The sequence below is a fragment of the Entelurus aequoreus genome, linkage group LG22 (genome assembly GCF_033978785.1).
Source record: "Entelurus aequoreus isolate RoL-2023_Sb linkage group LG22, RoL_Eaeq_v1.1, whole genome shotgun sequence".
Taxonomy (NCBI): domain Eukaryota; kingdom Metazoa; phylum Chordata; class Actinopteri; order Syngnathiformes; family Syngnathidae; genus Entelurus; species Entelurus aequoreus.
In genome coordinates this window covers 4737938-4758964 of record NC_084752.1, presented here as the reverse complement: position 1 = coordinate 4758964, position 21027 = coordinate 4737938, and the positions used below count along the sequence as shown (strand labels likewise).

The 21027-nt window shown below is 39.0% G+C and overlaps 1 protein-coding gene across 8 annotated transcripts in view; it reads left to right on the top strand.

Moving 5' to 3' along the window:
• The window catches only part of inpp4b (inositol polyphosphate-4-phosphatase type II B), a 489649-nt gene that overhangs the window by 453055 nt on the left and 15567 nt on the right, over nucleotides 1–21027 (top strand). For all 8 annotated transcript variants that reach the window (XM_062032293.1, XM_062032295.1, XM_062032296.1 and 5 more), the window contains 5 exons: nucleotides 2256–2379; nucleotides 2571–2697; nucleotides 11549–11689; nucleotides 11759–11856; nucleotides 17746–17858. In XM_062032293.1, the coding sequence (XP_061888277.1) occupies nucleotides 2256–2379; nucleotides 2571–2697; nucleotides 11549–11689; nucleotides 11759–11856; nucleotides 17746–17858 (603 nt within the window). The remainder of the gene's footprint in view (nucleotides 1–2255; nucleotides 2380–2570; nucleotides 2698–11548; nucleotides 11690–11758; nucleotides 11857–17745; nucleotides 17859–21027) is intronic.

Genomic DNA, 21027 nt, shown 5'->3' with positions numbered 1-21027 from the left:
ATTTCTATCCTTTCCAGTATTTTATTGAAAAAAAACAGCATACTGGCACCATACTTATTTTGATTATTGTTTCTCAGCTGTTTGTACATGTTGCAGTTTATAAATAAAGATTTATTTTAAAAAAAATAATTTAAAAAAAGCCTCTGCGCATGCGCATAGCATAGATCCAACGAATCGATGACTAAATTAATCGGCAACTATTTGTATAATCGATTTAATCGATTAGTTGTTGCAGCCCTAGATCCAACGAATCGATGACTAAATTAATCGCCAGCTATTTTTAAAAAATGGTAAATGGTAAATGGGTTGTACTTGTATAGCGCTTTTCTACCTTTTTTTAAGGAACTCAAAGCGCTTTGACACTATTTCCACATTCAGCCATTCACACACTGATGGCGGGAGCTGCCATGCACGGCGCTAACCAGGCCCATCAGGAGCAAGGGTGAAGTGTCTTGCTCAAGGACACAACGGACGTGACTAGGATGGTAGAAGGTGGGGATTGAACCAGTAACCCTCAGATTGCTGACACAGCCACTCTCCCAACTTCGCCACGCCGATTTAATCGATTAGTTGTTGCAGCCCTAGTAAGTTATCACACAACTCTCATGCTTAAAGGCCGTTGCTATAGTTATTATCAATTGTGCCAAAGTCGTACTTTTCTATCCGTGCAAAGGGACAACTTGCAATCCAAAGATTGCGAGTCGTCTCCCGTATCAGTGTTTGTGTCCAGAACATCGAGTACCGTGACGCAGACAAAGCAGAGACGGGGCGATATCACCAGTGTCAGCACATTTGCATTTCTGAATAATCATATATTGTGTCCAACTGGGGCTACTGAAATTACCCCCCTTCCTTCAGAAGCAGCCTCAGTTATGTAACCAGGGCATACTTGCCAACCTTGACACCTCCGATATCGGGAGGTGGGGGGGTGGGGAGGGGGCCGAAATGATATACTCAGACATGAACGGAGAAGTTAAACAGGACAATGCTGCCATCTACAGGATAGCCTCCGGTACACTAAAATTCAAGTATTTATTTTATTTATATGTATAATTTAAAAAAATATATATATATATATATATATATATATATATATATATATATATATATAGCTAGAATTCACTGAAAGTCAAGTATTTCATATATATATATATATATATATATATATATATATATATATATATATGAAATACTTGAGTTGGTGAATTCTAGCTGTAAATATACTCTCCTCTTAACCACGTCCCCGCCACGCCCCCCGCCCCAACCACGCCCCAAAATGTACAGGCAACATACATACCCCTTCCCCTTTCTTACTGTCCTGGATGAACTGAAATTCTTGTTTTCATTCGTTTTGGAACTTGCAAGCGTATTTCTTCATCTTGCTCGTCAACGGCGTCGCCATGTCTGTAACTTCCTCGTTCTTCTGCTTCATCTCCTTGTTGTGTGCGCAGTTGTGCACTCTACTCTCTAAAAGCCGTAGATGTTATGACGTCATTGGGCAGGCAAGCTGTTTATATTGTGGAAAAGCGGACGTGAGAACAGGCTGTCCCCACTCAGATCCGCATTGAGCTGGAGGGGGCGTGGCCTCCAGCTCCGGCTGAATACCGGGAGTTTGTCGGGAGAAAATTTCTCGGGAGAGGCGCTGAATACGGGAGGGTTGGCAAGTATGAACCAGGGACCTCCCAAATAAATAGAGGAGCACGTGGGCTGCACCTTAGAGCGTAGGTTGGATCTGTAACTAAGAGTACAGCCCAAAACGTCTCTCCTCATTGAGCTAAATTTAACTCTGTCTCTGCGTGATTCCTTGCTTCTTGTCTGTTTAATAGACGTCATCAGTGTTTGAACCTGACATGATCAAAAGCCTTTATTGGGGTAGGAATGTCGCATGTTACACCAACAACATTTTTGACGATCAAAGCATGACCGCAATAATCCACATTTTTTTATGACATCGCTCAGAACGCGGAAGTGCTGCCGCTCTCTGAACGAGGCCCAGAGCTCCGCCCCCATGCGCGCCCCCGCGGTAGAGGATACAAAATATTTCAGGGATACATCATTTCGCACGACACCTGACAACGTTCAAAGTGCTCATCCCCATTTGTTAAAACCCTCTCATTCACTGCAATAACCTGATAAAAGAATTGCACTTTGAACTGTAAAGCATGAAGTGATGCATAATACCTGTAATCATCTTTTACTGCTCAGGTGTGTTATTTTACCGTGTGTGTGTGTGTGTGTGTGTGTGTGTTTACCAGCTGGCAGTGTTGGCGTGTGGTTTCGTCATGCGCCTGTATGCAGGAATGCAGGACAAAGGTTTTCTGAAGCAGCTGCACCTTGTTGGCCTGGTGGCCCAGTTTGAGAGTCTGCTCAGCACCTACAGTGAGTCCGCATGCATTCTTACATTTGGCCTCCGGGGGCGGGCGAATAAACCGACGTCATAGTCGTAAGTGTAGACTTTTGCGGTTAGTTTGTGGTTGACCCCGTTGCGGGCCAAACAAAGTGGCGCAAAGATCCAATTAAACGTCGACTTGTTTGTCCCCATCGTCCCACATTGACGTGACCGTCCCAAGGCGAGGAAATCGGGATGCTGGAGGACATGGAGGTGGGCATCTCGGACCTCCAGAGGGTCGTCTTCAAGATTACCGAGGCCAAGACGGGCGAGCTGGGCGACATTCAGCCTGTCGTGCGAGGCAGACGGTGAGACGCACCATTTGTTCTTCAAATCCCATGAATCACACTTTGGCGTTTTGACTCATTGTGACGAGTAAATCATTAATAGTTCAAATCAACCTGAAATAGACCACAATGTTTTGACTCATTGTGACGAGTAAATCATTAATAGTTCAAATCAACCTGAAATAGACCACAATGTTTTGACACTAATGCAATCTAAAACGTCCGAATGTCATTCGGGATCATTAAACTTTATACCTGATTAATCGCATGAGTTAAAGGGGAGCTGCACTTTTTTTTTAAATTTTGCCTGTTCACAATCATTATGAAAGACATGGCGATGGATGTTTGGTTTGTTTTGCATTCTAAATATTAAATAAATGCGATCAAAAGTCTGCTTACAATGGAGCCTACAAAGCCCTTAAAGGCCTACTGAAATGAATTTTTTTTTATTTAAACGGGGATAGCAGATCCATTCTATGTGTCATACTTGATCATTTCGCGATATTGCCATATTTTTGCTGAAAGGATTTAGTAGAGAACATCGACGATAAAGTTCGCAACTTTTGGTGGCTGATTAAAAAAAGCCTTACCTTTCACAGGTTGAAAGGCTCCTCACATTTCCCCGTTGTTTACACCAGCAGCGAGAGCGATTCGGACCGAGAAAGCGACGATTACCCCATGAATTTGAGCGAGGATGAAAGATTCGTGGATGAGGAACGTGAGAGTGAAGGACTAGAGTGCAGTGCAGGACGTATCTTTTTTCGCTCTGACCGTAACTTAGGTACAAGCTGGCTCATTGGATTCCACACTTTCTCCTTTTTTCTATTGTGGATCACGGATTTGTATTTTAAACCACCTCGGATACCATATCCTCTTGAAAATGAGAGTCGAGCACGCGAAACGGACATTCACAGTGACTTTTATCCCCACGACAATACATCGGTGAAGCACTTTAGCTACGGAGCTAACGTGATAGCATCGTGCTTAAATGCAGATAGAAACAAAAGAAATAAGCCCCTTACCCCCCCCCTCAACACCCTCCACATCCCAACCCTGGATTGTAAATAATTCAATGTATATACTCTGATGATTAACTTGTATGATGACTGTATTATGCTGATAGTATATATTTGTACCATGAATTGATTAACTTAAACAAGTTGAAAAACTAATTGGGGTGTTACCATTTAGTGGTCAATTGTACGGAATATGTACTGAACTGTGCAATCTACTAATAAAAGTTTCAATCAATCAGTCAGTTAAACTTCTCTGTATAATTCACCAGCAGGCTCTCCGCGCCAAACATCTCAAATTTGATCATGTTATGAAACCAGTGGTTAAGGCAATCAATTCTAGTCGCTCTGAAGCTCTACGCCGCCGACAGTTTCAGGCTGAATATGGAGACGTAATATATCACAACGATGTGAGGTGGCTAAGTCGGGGGTCCGCAATGCGGCGATTTTTCTCTCTCGCAGAGGAAATGGGATGTTTTTTTATGTGAAAAGAGGCAACCGATGGGGGAACTGTCCGATCCTGTATGTCTGGCAGATTTGGCTTTTTTTGGTTGACATAACGAAGCATCTGAATGCGCTGAACGTTAATCTGCAAGGACGAGATGCAGTGATGAGCCAGCTGTACGCTCACAGCGAGGCCTTTAGAACCAAGGTGCAACTTTTCCAAACACAATTGTCCCAAACCGAGCCCTGCACCCAGCTTCGAACGAGGTCATCGACAGTTTCCCACAGGACAACATCGGTGCGCCAATGATGAGTTATGCAACAGCTATCGCATCTCTTTCTATGGAATTTGACAAACGCTTTCGGGATTTTGCTGTCATTGAAAAGGGCGCGTTGCTTTTCTCTTCCCCCTTCTCCGTGGACCCTGACGATGCTCCTCCACAGCTGGAGCTCATTGAGCTGCAGTGTGATGATGAGCAGCGCAGCTTTCTCTTGTTGACTTTGACAGGCAGCCGGGTGAAGGCAGGTTTCCAGAAATGCGAACATTTGCGAAGAAGATGCTGAGCTTATTCGGCTCCACATGTTTGTGTGAGCAGACATTCTCCGTCATGAACTTAAACAAGAACCGACTGAGGTCAAGACTAAGTGACCCCAACTTGCGTGACAGCTTACGCCAGGGGTGTCCAAAGTGCGGCCCCGGGGGCCATTTGCGGCCCGCAGGTAATTTTTTTAACGGCCCCACGGCACATTCTAAAAATACGATGAAAAAAAAAAAAAACAACATAAAAAGTGGTATAAAAGAGCAAACAGGTGAAATGTAACAAGAAAATGTTGCATTATTTACTCTAACAACACAAAGCTGCCATGCAGGCTGTTTCTTTCTTTAAAAAATAATAATGAATCAAAATCATGATGAATTATGAATTATTGACCTATTCAAGGCTCCATTTACTTCACATTAAATATTCCACTTTGAGATATTTCGGGGGGGAAATGTTGCATATTTTTTGGTTGCCAGTTAAAAAACAAAATTTTTTAAAGAAGGGCCTAAAACAAACAAACAAAAAACATAAACAAAATAAAACTTATAATTGACGTATAGATCTGAAGTTGATCTTGAGACTATTGTGGTAAAAGTTAAACTTTTTAAACTTTACTGAGCAGTACCCCAATAATTTTAGTGGGACTTTTTTTTTTTTTTTTTAAAGTGTCATTGCTCAAAAAAATAATGAATTAAAATCAATGTGGTTATGAGTTATTGACCTTTTTAAGACTCCAATTATTATATAATCTCAAATATTCCTCTTTAAAATTTTATTGGGGGAAAATATTGCATATTTTGTGTTTTTTCCCCATAAAAAAACACATTTTTCCTTGACAAAAATGGCATACAACTTAAATCTTTAAAAGCGTTATATTGACGGATAGACCTAATGTTGATCTAGACATTTAAACCTTGAATAATAATAATAATAATAATACTAAATAATGACACATTTGTAATATTTTTTTTGACCAAAACCTTTTGGGGTCCCCGGGATGAAGTCTGAGTGGAGGCCTAAATGTATCTTTTTTATACATATATTGTATTGGTTTTTAAAATAAAAAATATCAAAATGGCCCCCGCTTGCTTAGATTTTTCAGTGTGCGGCCCTCAGTGGAAAAAGTTTGGACACCCCTGTCTTACGCATTTCAACCACTTCCCTCAAACCAGACGTGGCCTCTTTACTGAAATCCAGATCTCAGTATCACCCTTCTCATTAGTGACAGCACGTTATCGGTTTCTTGATCAATCTGAACTTGAATGTTTTGAATCTCTCACTATTGACAGTGAAAAGCCAAAAGCATACTTATGCACTTGGACTTAAAGGCCTACTGAAAGCCACTACTAGCGACCACGCAGTCTGATAGTTTATATATCAATGATGAAATCTTAACATTGCAACACATGCCAATACGGCCGGGTTAACTTATAAAGTGACATTTTAAATTTCCCGCGAAACTTCCGGTTGAAAACGCCTTTGTATGATGACGTATGCGCGTGACGTCGATGGTTGAAACGGAAGTATTCGGACACATTGTATCACAATACAAACAGCTCTGTTTTCATCGCAAAATTCCACAGTATTCTGGACATCTGTGTTGGTGAATCTTTTACAATTTGTTTAATGAACAATGAAGACTGCAAAGAAGAAAGCTGTAGGTGGGATCGGTGTATTAGCGGCTGGCTGCAGCAACACAACCAGGAGGACTTTGACTCGGATAGCAGACGCGCTATTCGACGCTAGCCGCCGACCGCATCGATGATCGGGTGAAATCCTTCGTTGCGCCGTCGATCGCTGGAACGCAGGTGAGCACGGGTGTTGATGAGCAGATGAGGCCTGGCGTAGGTGGAGAGATAATGTTTTTATCATAGCTCTGACAAGGTCCCGTAGCTAAGTTAGCTTCAATGGCGTCGTTAGCAACAGCATTGCTAGGCTTCGACAGGCGGCACAGCATTAACCGTGTAGTTACATGTCCAGTGTTTGGTTCGGTGTCTCCTGATAGTAGTATTGTTGATCTGCTGTCAATCCTCCCAGTCAGGGGCTTATTTATTTTGTTTCTATCTGCATTCAAGCACAATGCTATCATGTTAGCTCCGTAGCTAAAGAGCTTCGCCGATGTATTGTCGTGGAGATAAAAGTCACTGTGAATGTCCATTTCGCGTTCTCGACTCTCATTTTCAAGAGGATATAGTATCCGAGGTGGTTTAAAATACAAATCCGTGATCCACAATAGAAAAAGGAGAAAGTGTGGAATCCAATGAGCCCTTGTACCTAAGTTACGGTAAGAGCGAAAAAAGATACGTCCTGCACTGCACTCTAGTCCTTCACTCTTACGTTCCTCATCCACGAATCTTTCATCCTGGCTCAAATTAATGGGGTAATCGTCGCTTTCTCGGTCCGAATCGCTCTCACTGCTGGTGTAAACAATGTGCAAACGTGAGGATCCTTTCAACCTGTGACGTCACGCTACTTCTGGTACAGGCAAGACTTTTTTTTATCAGCGACCAAAAGTTGCGAACTTTATCGTCGATTTTCTCTACTAAATCCTTTCAGCAAAAATATGGCAATATCGCGAAATGATCAAGTATGACACATAGAATGGATCTGCTATCCCCGTTTAAATAACAAAATGTCATTTCAGTAGGCCTTTATGGCACTTTTTTGTATTTTATTACACATCTTGAATAAGATTTGGTTATAACTGTTGTTGTTGTGTACCTGTAGATGTGTACTCTCTGAAAGATCTTGTAAAAGACAAGAGCAAAATGTACTTTTTTTAAACTTTAATGATAACAGACCGGGTTTGGGGAGGAGATCCTGCCCCAAGTGGAGGAGTTCAAGTACCTCGGAGTCTTGTTCACGAGTGAGGGAAGAGATCATGAGATCAATGTTTATCAATCAATCAATGTTTATTTATATAGTCCTAAATCACAAGTGTCTCAAAGGGCTGCACAAGCCACAACGACATCCAAGTTTCAGATCCCACATCCCACAAAAGATCGACAGGCGGATCGGTGCGGCGTCTTCAGTAATGCGGACACTGTATCGATCTGTTGTGGTGAAGAAGGAGCTGAGCCGGAAGGCGAAGCTCTCAATTTACCGGTCGATCTACGTTCCCATCCTCACCTATGGTCATGAGCTTTGGGTTATGACCGAAAGGACAAGATCATGGGTACAAGCGGCCGAAATGAGTTTCCTCCGCCGGGTGGCGGGGCTCTCCCTTAGAGATAGGGTGAGAAGCTGGGAGGAGCTCAAACTAAAGCCGCTGCTCCTCCACATGGAGAGGAGCCAGATGAGGTGGTTCGGGCATCTGGTCAGGATGCCACCCGAACGCCTCCCTAGGGAGGAAGAAGATGGATGGATGATAACAGACAACTTTGCATTACATATAACTCCCGTTTAAAATGTTCACAAAGCAAAGATATTTATCACACTCAAGGAAAATTAAGGTATTCCATACAGTTCAATGTTATCTGACTCTCCAGTAGGGCTGCAACAACTAATCGATTAAATCGATTATAAAAATAGTTGCCGATTAATTTAGTCATCGATTCGTTGGATCTATGCTATGCGCATGCACAAAGGCTTTTCAAAAATTAAAAAAAATTAAAAAATGTTTTATTATTTTTTTATTTTTTTTAAAATAAACCTTTATTTATAAACTGCAACATGTACAAACAGCTGAGAAACAATAATCAAAATAAGTATGGTGCCAGTATGCTGTTTTTTTTCCAATAAAATACTGGAAAGGATAGAAATGTAGTTTGTCTCTTTTATCCGATTATAAATCGATTAATCGAAGTAATAATCGACAGATTAATCGATTATCAAATTAATCGTTAGTTGCAGCCCTACTCTCCAGATATGAATTAAAGGCAGAATTGTGTTTTTTAGAGTTGTTCACGTCTGCCTGAGTTGCTTGTATTTGGTTACACGGCCATTTAAAAAATAAAGAGAATTGTGACAATGTAAATTGTTTTATAATACTGCACATTTGCATGTGACTTTTGTTGTTTAAAAAAAACATCGGCAGGAACTACTGGCCCCCGGCCCTCTTTACAAAAAGTTTGGACACCTCTGTAAGTACGCCATGTTTAATATGTTAGGCTATCATAGTGCGCGTGCATCTGATTTCGAGTTGTCTAAAATGAACAAATAATTATAGGGTGTAGAGGTTGCCCTCTAGTGGGTTCTTCGGACCACCACACACTGCCAGGAGAGCCAGGAATTTCAGGGTATAACACTGTTTTATTTTCATAAAAAGGTGCAGAGGCTTTTGCTTTTCAGCAAAGTGTCTTTTGTCTGCTGCGTCCGCTCAGCAGCACCTCCAACCCCGACTACTCGTCTCATCACGGCTGCTGCTAATAAAGGCGACAGGTGATGAGATAACAAGGCCCAACCGGGCCATCTACGCACCTGTCGCTGTCTTCGAGGCCAGTCCTGGCAACACCCCGTTGCCAGGACCGTCGCCCCCCTCCACATAGGGTTTTAGTCATTTATAAAGGAGACGGTTAAGACCGTCTGGAATTTTATGCTATTTATCATTATGCCGTCAACCACCATATCCCTTGTACAGTAGCAAGTAAAAAGTCAAGGGCGGTCACGGCAAGTTGTCGCCGCAAATGTTGGTCGATTTTTTTAGGGCATTACGGCAAATGAGAGAGCGGTCGCCGCAATTGCCGCGGTTGCCATGGTTAAATTTGAGCCCTGAAATATATATGTAATGTAGTAACGGGCACATTTATAATAACATTTAATATTTACGGATTTTAAACATTTTCAGCATACTTTAATTAAAAAAACACATCACGTTTGCTTTTTTTCCCTTTATCACTGATTACTTTATGAGAGCCAACAAACATAATAAAACATCACTTACTGTACAATGTCTGCTGTCATTAGGATGCCGACTGCTGGAATGTTCATATATTCCCGTTTCGGTGAAAAATGTCTCATAATCCTCACGAAGAAACGGGGGAAGACCAACCGTCTTTTTGTGTCGTTCTCGCCAGTTTCAGGTCCTAAATGACTGTTAATATGTAGCAACTTGTCGGAATACCTACTCAGACTTCTTCTGTCCAGGTGAGATGCATGATTTATTAACAATAAACTTCCAGGGAGCAAGGAATTGAGTGTGTGAACATAGGGGCAACCGGAACTGATCATGGCGCCGCTATAAATAGTTTGTCTGCGTTAGCGCTTATAATAACAATATCACTAGTACTTGGTTAATATTCAAGTTTTGCTATAGTCGAACACAATGTTACTGTTCAAACTGTGTCTAATATTAGATAGATAGTACTTTATTGATTCCTTCAGGAGAGTTCCCTCAGAGAAATTCTAATTCCAGCAGCAGTGTACAGAATTGAGATTGAATTTAAAAAGTAAAAAGTAAATAATGGGGGCATAAATGGATATACAATAGAAAATATTACAATAAGAGTACAAATAAAAAGCAACAATAAGAACAAAAATAGAACAGTATAAATAAGAATAGAACAAGAAAAACTAGGCACTAGTGACCATGATATGAAAATGTATTGCACTGTTGTTGTTGCAGTTTATTTCAGTTAATGTTAAAGAATATTATATATGTATACATATACATGTATGTATATATAAATATATATATATATATATATATATATATATATATATATATATATATATATATATATATATATATATATATATATATATATGTATATATATATGTATGTATGTATGTATGTATGTATGTATGTATGTATGTATGTATGTATGTGTATGTATGTATGTATGTATGTATATATATATATATATATATACGTACGTATGTATGTATATATATATATATATATATATATATATATATATATATATATATATATATATATATATATATATATATATATATATGCTGCTCTAAGGTGCAGCCCACGTGCTCCTCCATTTATTTGGGAGGTCCCTGGTTACATCACTGAGGTTGCATCTGAAGGAAGGGGGTTAATTTCAGCAGCCCCAGTTTGACACAATATATGATTATTCAGAAATGCAAATGTGCTGACACTCGTGATATCGCCCTGTCTCTGCTTTGTCTGCGTCACGGTACTCGATGCTCTGGACACAAACACTGATACGAGACTGATCTTTGATTTGCAAGTTGTCCCTTTGCGCAGATAGAAAAGTACAACTTCAGCACAATTGATAATAACTATAGCAACGGCCTTTAAGCATGAGAGTTGTGTGATAACTTACACATCATTATTCTAACCAATAAGCAAAAATATTAAATATACTTGCTAAATAAAACCTCTGCCTTGTTTTCAGTGAATACTTAGGCCTACTACGCCACTGTATTTTAATGTTGGTCATCATGGTGGTACTTGGATAGCCTTTTTTTTTTTTTCTGAGGTGGTGCCTGGTGAAAAAAGCATGTTTACTACTAAAGTAGAAGAAACTTTGAGTGCTTAATGGAGGACATTTAGATGTTAACGGGCTGTCCAGTAAACTCGCTGCAGGACTGCTTGTTTCGGACATTTTAGATGCAAGACGATATCAGGTTTTTTGGGACTGATATCAAAACGATATCGCCGCACCCCATCTTGCTCTTCAAAACACTTCATACACTCTCAATCTAACGTCGTTTTAACATGAAAACTTACTCAGATCTCAATGTACTCAATGAAATCCGCTTTAAAAGACTGCAGCGTGTGAGTAAGATTTAATTTCCAATGTTAGGCGTGTTTGTTTTACGGCCACTAGGGGTTCTGCCTCTGTGAACCTTCGACCCCACCCGGCTTGTGAATCACGACTTAAGGGAATGTATCGGCCGCTGAAGGAGATCTGCTCAAGTCATTTTCTCACCAGCTGATCCTCTGCTCCTTCCAGGGACCACTTCACGGTGGAGGTGCCGCTGCCGGGCCCGGCCTTCCAGAACATGCCGGAGGAAATCAAGGAGGGCAAACTTCTGCGAGTGTTCCCGGTGCTTTTTAACGTGGGCATCAACGAGCAGCAGACGTTAGCGGAGAGGTAGCGCATTGGGTTTTTTTGGGGTTTTTTTTTTTTTATTGAAAGCTAAATGTTTGATTTGTGCTGCAGGTTTGGTGACATTTCCCTTCAAGAGAGAATAAACCAGAAGAACTTTGAGATGCTCGAGTTTTATTACAAGTCGTTAAGTGAAAAGGTGCCACATGAATGTAAGTGTTCTCAGATGTTCTTTATTAGGCAGCCAGTTCTTAACACGAGCAGACAAATACAGAATCTTTGTCTTTAGACACTCCTTTTTTTTTTTTTTTTTCTATAATGTCCTGTCCAGCTTCTCAGGCAAATCATATAGCAGATGTAGATGCCCATATAGGCTGTTCAGATTTACTTTACAAAAGAGAAGTGTAGGATACAACAACAGCAAACACAACAACAACAACAACAGAGCAACATCAGCAAATACGACATGTACAAATATGATGGTAAAAGTAATAGCAAATAAGCAGTTAGTGAAAATAAAATAAAAAATACAGAAATGACAATGAGCATTATTACACTAAAAATGGAGCAATATGAATACCAATAGAAATAGTGCTATTGATAATAAACAATACCAATACTTTACCTTTATTATCAACAATACAATTGTTCAAATGCAACAATACATATACGTAATGATAACTTGAGATACGAAAGAATGCAGAAAAATGGAGGGGAAGAAAGAGAAGCAACCTACATTAACCTTGTAGATTGTTATAGTAACAATAAGTTAAGCTTTGTCAGTGTGCCATGTGTTATACCCAGTTTACCCTAGGGCAACAACGTTAATATGTTTGATGAAACGTGATTATGTGCATGAGTGTATGTGGGCATATGTACTTGTATATGTACAGTATGTGTATATGTGTGTTTGTACAGTGAATGTATATGTATAGAATGTGTATATGTGTGTACAGCGAATGTATATGTACAGTATGTGTATACAGTATGTGTGTTTGTACAGTGAATGTATATGTGTAGTATGTGTATATGTTTGTTTTTACAGTGAATGTATATGTACAGTGTGTGTATATGTGTGTTTGTACAGTGAATGTATATGTACAGTATATGTATGTGTGTGTTTGTACAGTGAATGTATTTGTGTAGTATGTGTATGTGTGTGTTTGTACAGTGAGTGTATATGTACAGTATGTGTATATGTTTGTTTTTACAGTGAATGTATATGTACAGTGTGTGTATATGTGTGTTTGTACAGTGAATGTATATGTACAGTATATGTATGTGTGTGTTTGTACAGTGAATGCATTTGTGTAGTATGTGTATGTGTGTGTTTGTACAGTGAGTGTATATGTACAGTATGTGTATATGTATGTTTTTACAGTGAATGTATATGTACAGTATGTTTTTTGTTTTTTTTAAGTAAATGGTTAAAAAAAAAAAGTATTATTCTATGCTAAAATAAGACATACGTTTTCCCCTGTAGTGAAAAACATATATATTTTCAAAATACAGTTTTCATGTTTAATAACAAATGTTTTATTAATTCTCTTAACTAGGAATACACATAAATACGATTGACAACAATTCTGATTTAACCAAAAAACTTTTTTTTTTTACATGTTTAGACTTTCAATGTTTGACAAACTGGGTGTAATGTCTTGCACTTATTTAGGCTATTTTTATGTTCCTTTTTGGAGTACTCAGTAATAATAATTACTAAATGTAACAACTTGGCGGAGGTCTGCAATAAATAGCTGGGAAGCACTGCATTAACGGTCCAAACATTTTTAATAGTGTTTGTGTGTTGCTGTTTGACACACAACAGGACACAAGACCATCTTTTAAACCCGTCTTTGTTTCTTCATTCAGAAACTCAACCAGTCTCTGCTTATTTATATTTCAGCATAGGTTTTTTTTCATTCCATCACACACAAGAACCATTCATTCCCACTCTTGCAACACACGTATTTGTCATTGGAGTGTGCTGTGGAAAGTTTTAACGTAGCATGACGACAAAAACCCAACCCTGGTACAGCGCAGTTAGCAGCTTTAGCATCAAGTAGCTACTTGCAATGAATATTACACACTTGTGCAAGTAATATTAAGTGTAGGAAAGCAGATTTACTACAAAGTGGAAGTCATGTGACCAAAATAACCCCTTAGAAATGTACACTCTCGGAAAAAAGTACAAAGGTACTGATCTGAAACATATTTGTCCCTTTTTGGACACTTTATGTTATCTTAAAGTCCGATAATGAACCCTTTTAGGGTGCATTGGTGTACATTCTATCTAAGTTATATAATTACTTGTATTCCTGACAGCGCAGCAGGTTACAGTTATGTGACAAAGAAATTACAGGTTGTTATCAATCATAAAGTTGTGGGACATATTTTTCTGTAAAGTCGAACTGGGTTCATCGAGTCAAAAAGTGTTCAGTAACTTTGTTTGTATTATGCTTTTTGGCCTAAACAAAAAGTGTTAAAAGCAGTTGGCGCGTCCCAATACTTTTTTCCAGCTTGTTGTCACATGTCATCAAGGTTAAATCATGATTTTTTTATTTTTAAACACTTCATTTTGTTCTACAAAACATGTCATGTTGATCCTTTGGTCAAATTTTGCATTCAAAAATGTTTGTATAGATTTTGTTTTGTTCAAGCCACTTTTTTGCTCCCTTGGAAAACAAGCCGTTTTTTTTTTTTCTATAATGTCCTGCCCAGCTTCTCGGGCAAATCATATAGCAGATGTAGATGCCCATATCGGCTGTTCAGATTTACTTTACAACAGAGAAGTGTAGGATACTTCTCTTGTTGCCTTACTTGTATTTTGACTTTATTAAATGTATTTATATTATCATTTTGTGCAGCCGGGCCGGAGCAGGAGGGGATAGAAAGACAGAAAAAGGAAGACAGAGGGGGGAATTGTGGGGACAAGAGGGGGATTAGACAGAGAGACAAAAACAACAACAGCAAACACAACAACAACAACAACAGAGCAACATCAGCAAATATGACATGTACAAATATGATGGTAAAAGTAATAGCAAATAAGCAGTTAGTGAAAATTAAAAAAAAATACAGAAATGACGATGAGCATTATTACACTAAAAATGGAGCAATATGAATACCAATAGAAATAGTGCTATTGATAATAAACAATACCAGTACTTTACCTTTATTATCAACAATACAATTGTTCAAATGCAACAATACATATACGTAATGATAACTTGAGATACGAAAGAATGCAGAAAAATGGAGGGGAAGAAAGAGAAGCAACCTACATTAACCTTGTAGATTGTTATAGTTAATAGGTTAAGCTTTGTCAGTGTGCCATGTGTTATACCCAGTTTACTCTAGGGCAACAACGTTAATATATGTTTGATGAAACGTGATTATGTGCATGAGTGTATGTGGGCATATGTACTTGTATATGTACAGTATGTGTATATGTGTGTTTTTACAGTGAATGTATATGTATAGAATGTGTATGTGTGTGTACAGCGAATGTATATGTACAGTATGTGTATACAGTATGTGTGTTTGAACAGTGAATGTATATGTATATGTATATGTATATAATTTTTTTTTTTTTTTACATAAATAAATACAATCATGTGTGCTTACGGACTGTATCCCTGCAGATTGTATTGATCTATATTGATATATAATGTATATACTGTGTTTTTTATGTTGATTTCATTTTTTTTTTTAAATATATACATATATATATATATATATTTTTTTTTTTTGTGCGGCCCGGTACCTATTGGTCCGCGGACCGGTACCACGGACCGGTCCACTTTGAAATATTTTTGGGGAAATGTTGCATATTTGGTGTGTTTGCCATAAAAAATAAAAAAAAAGGTTTCTTTGACAAAAAGGGCATAAAACAAACAAAACACAAACATTAAAAAAATAATTAAAACTTAGAATCGACGGATAGATCTGAAGTTGATCTGGACACTTAAGTGTTGAAAGTTTTTAAAAAATGTACGACTTATTTTAACACTTTTGTGAGTGGGGCCCTTTTGGAGACCCAAGAATTTTAGTGGGACTTTTTTTAAACTATTATTGCTCCCAAAAAAAAAAATCAATGTTATGAATTATTGACCTATTTAAGACTCTAAATACTTTATATCAAATATAACTTTGAACCTTTTGGGTGGTAAAATATTGCATATTTTTTGTTTTTGCCATAAAAACAGGATTTTGACAAAAGGGCATACAACAACCCTGTCATGTAAAATATAAAATACTTTTTTGCAGTAGTTTTTTTAAAACAATAGATTGTTCCTTTCTAATAGAAGATCTTTGACAAGCATGTTCTCATTTGGGTTTTTAAAAAAACTTCAGCGCACTCTTGTCTTACTAACTAGTGTTTTTAGTACTTAAACAGAGCAGAGACCTCGTGTCATTTTGAAAATCTTTGACTCTTGTTTTTGCTCCAGATTTTTAAAAACGTCAGAATACTCTTTCATGAAAGGAATCTTTGACTTGTGTCCTCTCCAATTTGACGAGCAGGTCTCAAAACATCAGTGCACTCTTGCCTTATTAATAATACTCGTGTTCTTGCATTAGGTATATAAACAGAGCACAGGCCTCCTGTCATGTTGCAGATCTTTGACTTGTATTTTTGCAGCAGATTTCTAAAAACTAGGGGATTTTTGACCAACATTTTCATAGTAGGCCCCTAAAAAACAGCAGAGAGAATCTTTGACTTCCGTTTTTTTCGCAGTAGTTTCTTAAAACCAGCAGATCTGTCCTTTCCAATCGAGGATCTTTGACTCAGTCGGGCTCTAAAACATCAGTTCACTCTTGTCTTAACCTCTTAAGGCCCAAGCTGTTTGTTTACAAGCTTTTTTCTATTTCTCTTTGCTATTTGGGCTTATTGGACCCTAATTAGAATAAAAACTAAAAATCATCTTTTATTATATTGTACTTAGTCCATAAGTACACAAACGTGTACATGCAAATTTTTATTTTTACACTTTTTTTTTTTTCTAATTCCATTGTATGTTATACTCTTCTGAAACCACCAGATGGCAGTATAAGTGTCCACATAAGCGACCATAAGACCCCAATTCAGTAGTGTACACAATTTTGGAAATAAGAGCTAAAAGGTGCTGTCCACGCATGTGGCCATAAGGCCTTTAGAGGTTAATAGGCAGTAGGTACTTAAACAGAGCAAAGACCTCCCGTCATATAAAAGATCTTTGATTCTTGTTTTTTGCTACAGATTCCTAAAAATGCTCTTTCATAAAGGGAATCTTTGACTAGCATTTTTTTTATTTTTTTTCACTTTGTCCTCAAAAACAGTAAAGCGCTCCCGTATTTTTGCAGCGGCTCCTAAAAACAATAATGTGCCTGCAACAGAGAAGATCTTTGACAAGTGTTTTTGTCTCAGATTACTAAAACAACAGCAGAGTGACGCTTTCATGCAAAGGATCTTTGATTAGCATTATTAGCATTTTTTTAATTGACGTAGTAGTAATGTGAAGGTTTGACAGAGCCTTGTATTTTTTTATTATTTTATTTTTTTGAGCCTTTATTTACCCAGGAAAGTCCCATTGAGATTAAGAATCTATTTTCCAAGGGAGTCCTGCACATTCATATTAAAGTTAAAGTTTAAGTACCAATAATTGTCACACACACACTAGGTGTGGTGAAATTTGTCCTCTGCATTTGACCAATCACCCTTGTTCACCCCCTGGGAGGTGAGGGGAGCAGTGGGCAGCAGCTGTGGCCGCGCCTGGGAATCATTTTGGTGATTTAACCCCCAATTCCAACCCTTGATGCTGAGTGCCAAGCAGGGAGGTAATGGCTCCCATTTTTATAGTCTTTCGTATGACTCGGCCGGGGTTTGAACTCACAACCTACCCATCTCTAACCACTAGGCCACTGAGTATAGGTATATATTGACACGATACATTTAATAAAAATAGCACTCGAGCCCCCACAGTCATTGACTTGGTGAATTTGTGGCCCCCCCAGAACAATTGAGTTGAATAAACCTGCGATGATGATCTTTTCAACAAGGTGTGGTCAATGCACCGACGTAAAAAGTGTATTCTCATTCATTTATCTCACATTCTGTCAAACAGGTCTACCATGTTTCCAAAGCCAGACGGAAATAAAGGAATTACTTGAAACCCTGGGCCAGAATGTAGTCACGAAGCGGAGGAAGAATGTGGAGATTCTGTGTATCGCTTCTGCGGTGAGTGGACGCTTCTCACTTCCTGTTCTTGACCGGGAGCATAAATCCCAGCGCGCCGTGTATACACAAGCTCGCTCTGTTGCGTAAGCGGCCCATCTGCAGTGCTGCGCATCGCACCGCGTACTGTACCTCTGAAAGGACGTTGCGGAGCTGCAGAAGTGGAGAAAACAGAAAGTTCTCTGCTGCACGGAACCCATCAAAAACTGTAAAAACGAGGGGGAAAAAATGCATCAGTCTGAAGGCTAACAAACAACAACAATGGGAGGAGACATTTGATCAAAGAGGAGACTGAGGGCAGCAAGAAACCGGAGCACTGCAGCAAAATGATGTGAGAGTCCAGTCCTTAGTGGATCTAACATAATAGTGAGAGTCCAGTCCGTAGTGGATCTAACCTAATAGTGAGAGTCCAGTCCGTAGTGGATCTAACATAATAGTGTGAGAGTCCAGTCCTTAGTGGATCTAACATAATAGTGAGAGTCCAGTCCGTAGTGGATCTAACATAATAGTGTGAGAGTCCAGTCCTTAGTGGATCTAACATAATAGTGAGAGTCCAGTCCGTAGTGGATCTAACATAATAGTGTGAGAGTCCAGTCCTTTGATGATCTAACATTATAGTGTGAGAGTCCAGTCCATAGTGGATCTAACATAATAGTGTGAGAGTCCAGTCCATAGTGGATCTAACATAATAGTGTGAGAGTCCAGTCCATAGTGGATCTAACATAATAGTGTGAGAGTCCAGTCCATAGTGGATCTAACATAATAGTGAGAGTCCAGTCCATAGTGGATCTAACATAATAGTGTGAGAGTCCAGTCCATAGTGGATCTAACATAATAGTGTGAGAGTCCAGTCCGTAGTGGATCTAACATAATAGTGTGAGAGTCCAGTCCATAGTGGATCTAACATAATAGTGTGAGAGTCCAGTCCATAGTGGATCTAACATAATAGTGAGAGTCCAGTCCATAGTGGATCTAACATAATAGTGTGAGAGTCCAGTCCATAGTGGATCTAACATAATAGTGAGAGTCCAGTCCATAGTGGATCTAACATAATAGTGTGAGAGTCCAGTCCATAGTGGATCTAACATAATAGTGTGAGAGTCCAGTCCTTAGTGGATCTAACATAATAGTGAGAGTCCAGTCCATAGTGGATCTAACATAATAGTGTGAGAGTCCAGTCCATAGTGGATCTAACATAATAGTGTGAGAGTCCAGTCCTTAGTGGATCTAACATAATAGTGAGAGTCCAGTCCATAGTGGATCTAACATAATAGTGTGAAAGTCCAGTCCATAGTGGATCTAACATAATAGTGTGAGAGTCCAGTCCATAGTGGATCTAACTTAATAGTGTGAGAGTCCAGTCCTTAGTGGATCTAACATAATAGTGTGAGAGTCCAGTCCTTAGTGGATCTAACATGATAGTGAGAGTCCAGTCCATAGTGGATTTAACATAATAGTGAGAGTCCATAAAAGTGTGTCCTAGTGTAGCGGGCGCCAGCCAGTGTACGTTTGTAAACCTCCGAACAACTTCAAGAGTGTGCCGGCTGCCGAGTTTTAGCTCAGGGGGTCAGCATGCTCGCCTCACATGTGGACGACCGGGGTTGAACAATTTTTTGTCCTACTTGAATCATTTGATACTGATAAATGAAATTCGATAGTGTCAGGTTCAAACACTGATGACATGTATTAAACAAGACAAGAGGCAAAGAATCAAACAGAGACAGAATTCAATTTGGACTCAATATATTGAGGAGAGTCGCCGTCGACCTGTAACCTCTTACAGTGTCTCAGCACGCTCTGCCCAAAGATTGCACTCCTCCTTCTTTATTTGACTTTCTCCCCCCACCTGACCACAGCTGCTTCCTAAGGGAAGTGGGTCGTAAACAGCGTTGCCTTTGTTACCGAACAGTTCAAAAAAGAGGTCGTAAAATAGTTAAAAAAGAATTCGTCTGGAAATTGGGCAGATCCTGTCATCTCTCCGCTTTGAAGTCCCAGTGGAGTTTTACGAGCCTTCTTCTTGGTTGGTTTCAAAGACAGACTTTTGTCTTTTTGCCTGGAACTCATTTCAACACAAAGTTTTTTTTGATAACTTACAAACAACTATTCTAACAGATAGATTCAATAAATACTAATGTATTAAAATTGATCGGTAACATTAACTCAGGAGCACAATATATCAAATGCTTTAACCTACTAAATAAAAATGAATAAAACATGTTATTTAACAAAATGAGGAAGTGAAAATTAATGACTACAAAGAGCATGTTTTGTAATTCACAGCTTTTGGAAGCATCGCTAATTAGGAAGAACTGAAGTAAGCTGACGTTAGCATGCGGAGTGTATTGTTGTTGTTTCCAGCTTTGGTTGCTGGGTTTTAGGGACGGTATCAGCTCGGCACAATACAAAGAACCCGTTTATGTCGACGCCCTCTCGGACTGGCTGACTGATGTCGACATACGTGGTTGTCAATGAAGTTGACAAGACGACAACATTTCGACATAAATAGACTCATTTTTCATTATGTCCACCACAGAGGTTCACCATGAACTTTTTACTGATAAAAACACGGTGGATGGACGGGTCGTCGACCTAGAAACTGTACCTCGTACTAGCTGCTTTGGCAAGAGGGAAAACGTAGACAGTGAGCGATTGATTGATTGAGACTTTTATTAGTAGATTGCACAGTTCAGTACATATTTCGTACAATTGACCACTAAATGGTAAAACCCCAATAAGTTTTTCAACTTGTTTAAAGGCCTACTGAAATGAAATTGTTTTATTTAAACGGGGATAGCAGATCTATTCTATGTGTCATACTTGATCATTTCGCGATATTGCCATATTTTTGCTGAAAGGATTTAGTATAGAACAACGACGATAAAGATCGCAACTTTTGGTATCTGATAAAAAAAAAGGCTTGCCCCTACCGGAAGTAGCGTGACGTAGTCAGTTGAACATATACGCAAAGTTCCCTATTGTTTACAATGATGGCCGCATGAAGTGAGAGAGATTCGGACCGACAAAAGCGACAATTTCCCCATTAATGTGAGCGAGGATGAAAGATTTGTGGATGAGTAAAGTGCAAGTGAAGGACTAGTGGGGAGTTGAAGCTATTCAGATAGGGAAGATGCTGTGAGAGGCGGGGGTGACCTGATATTCAGCTGGGAATGAC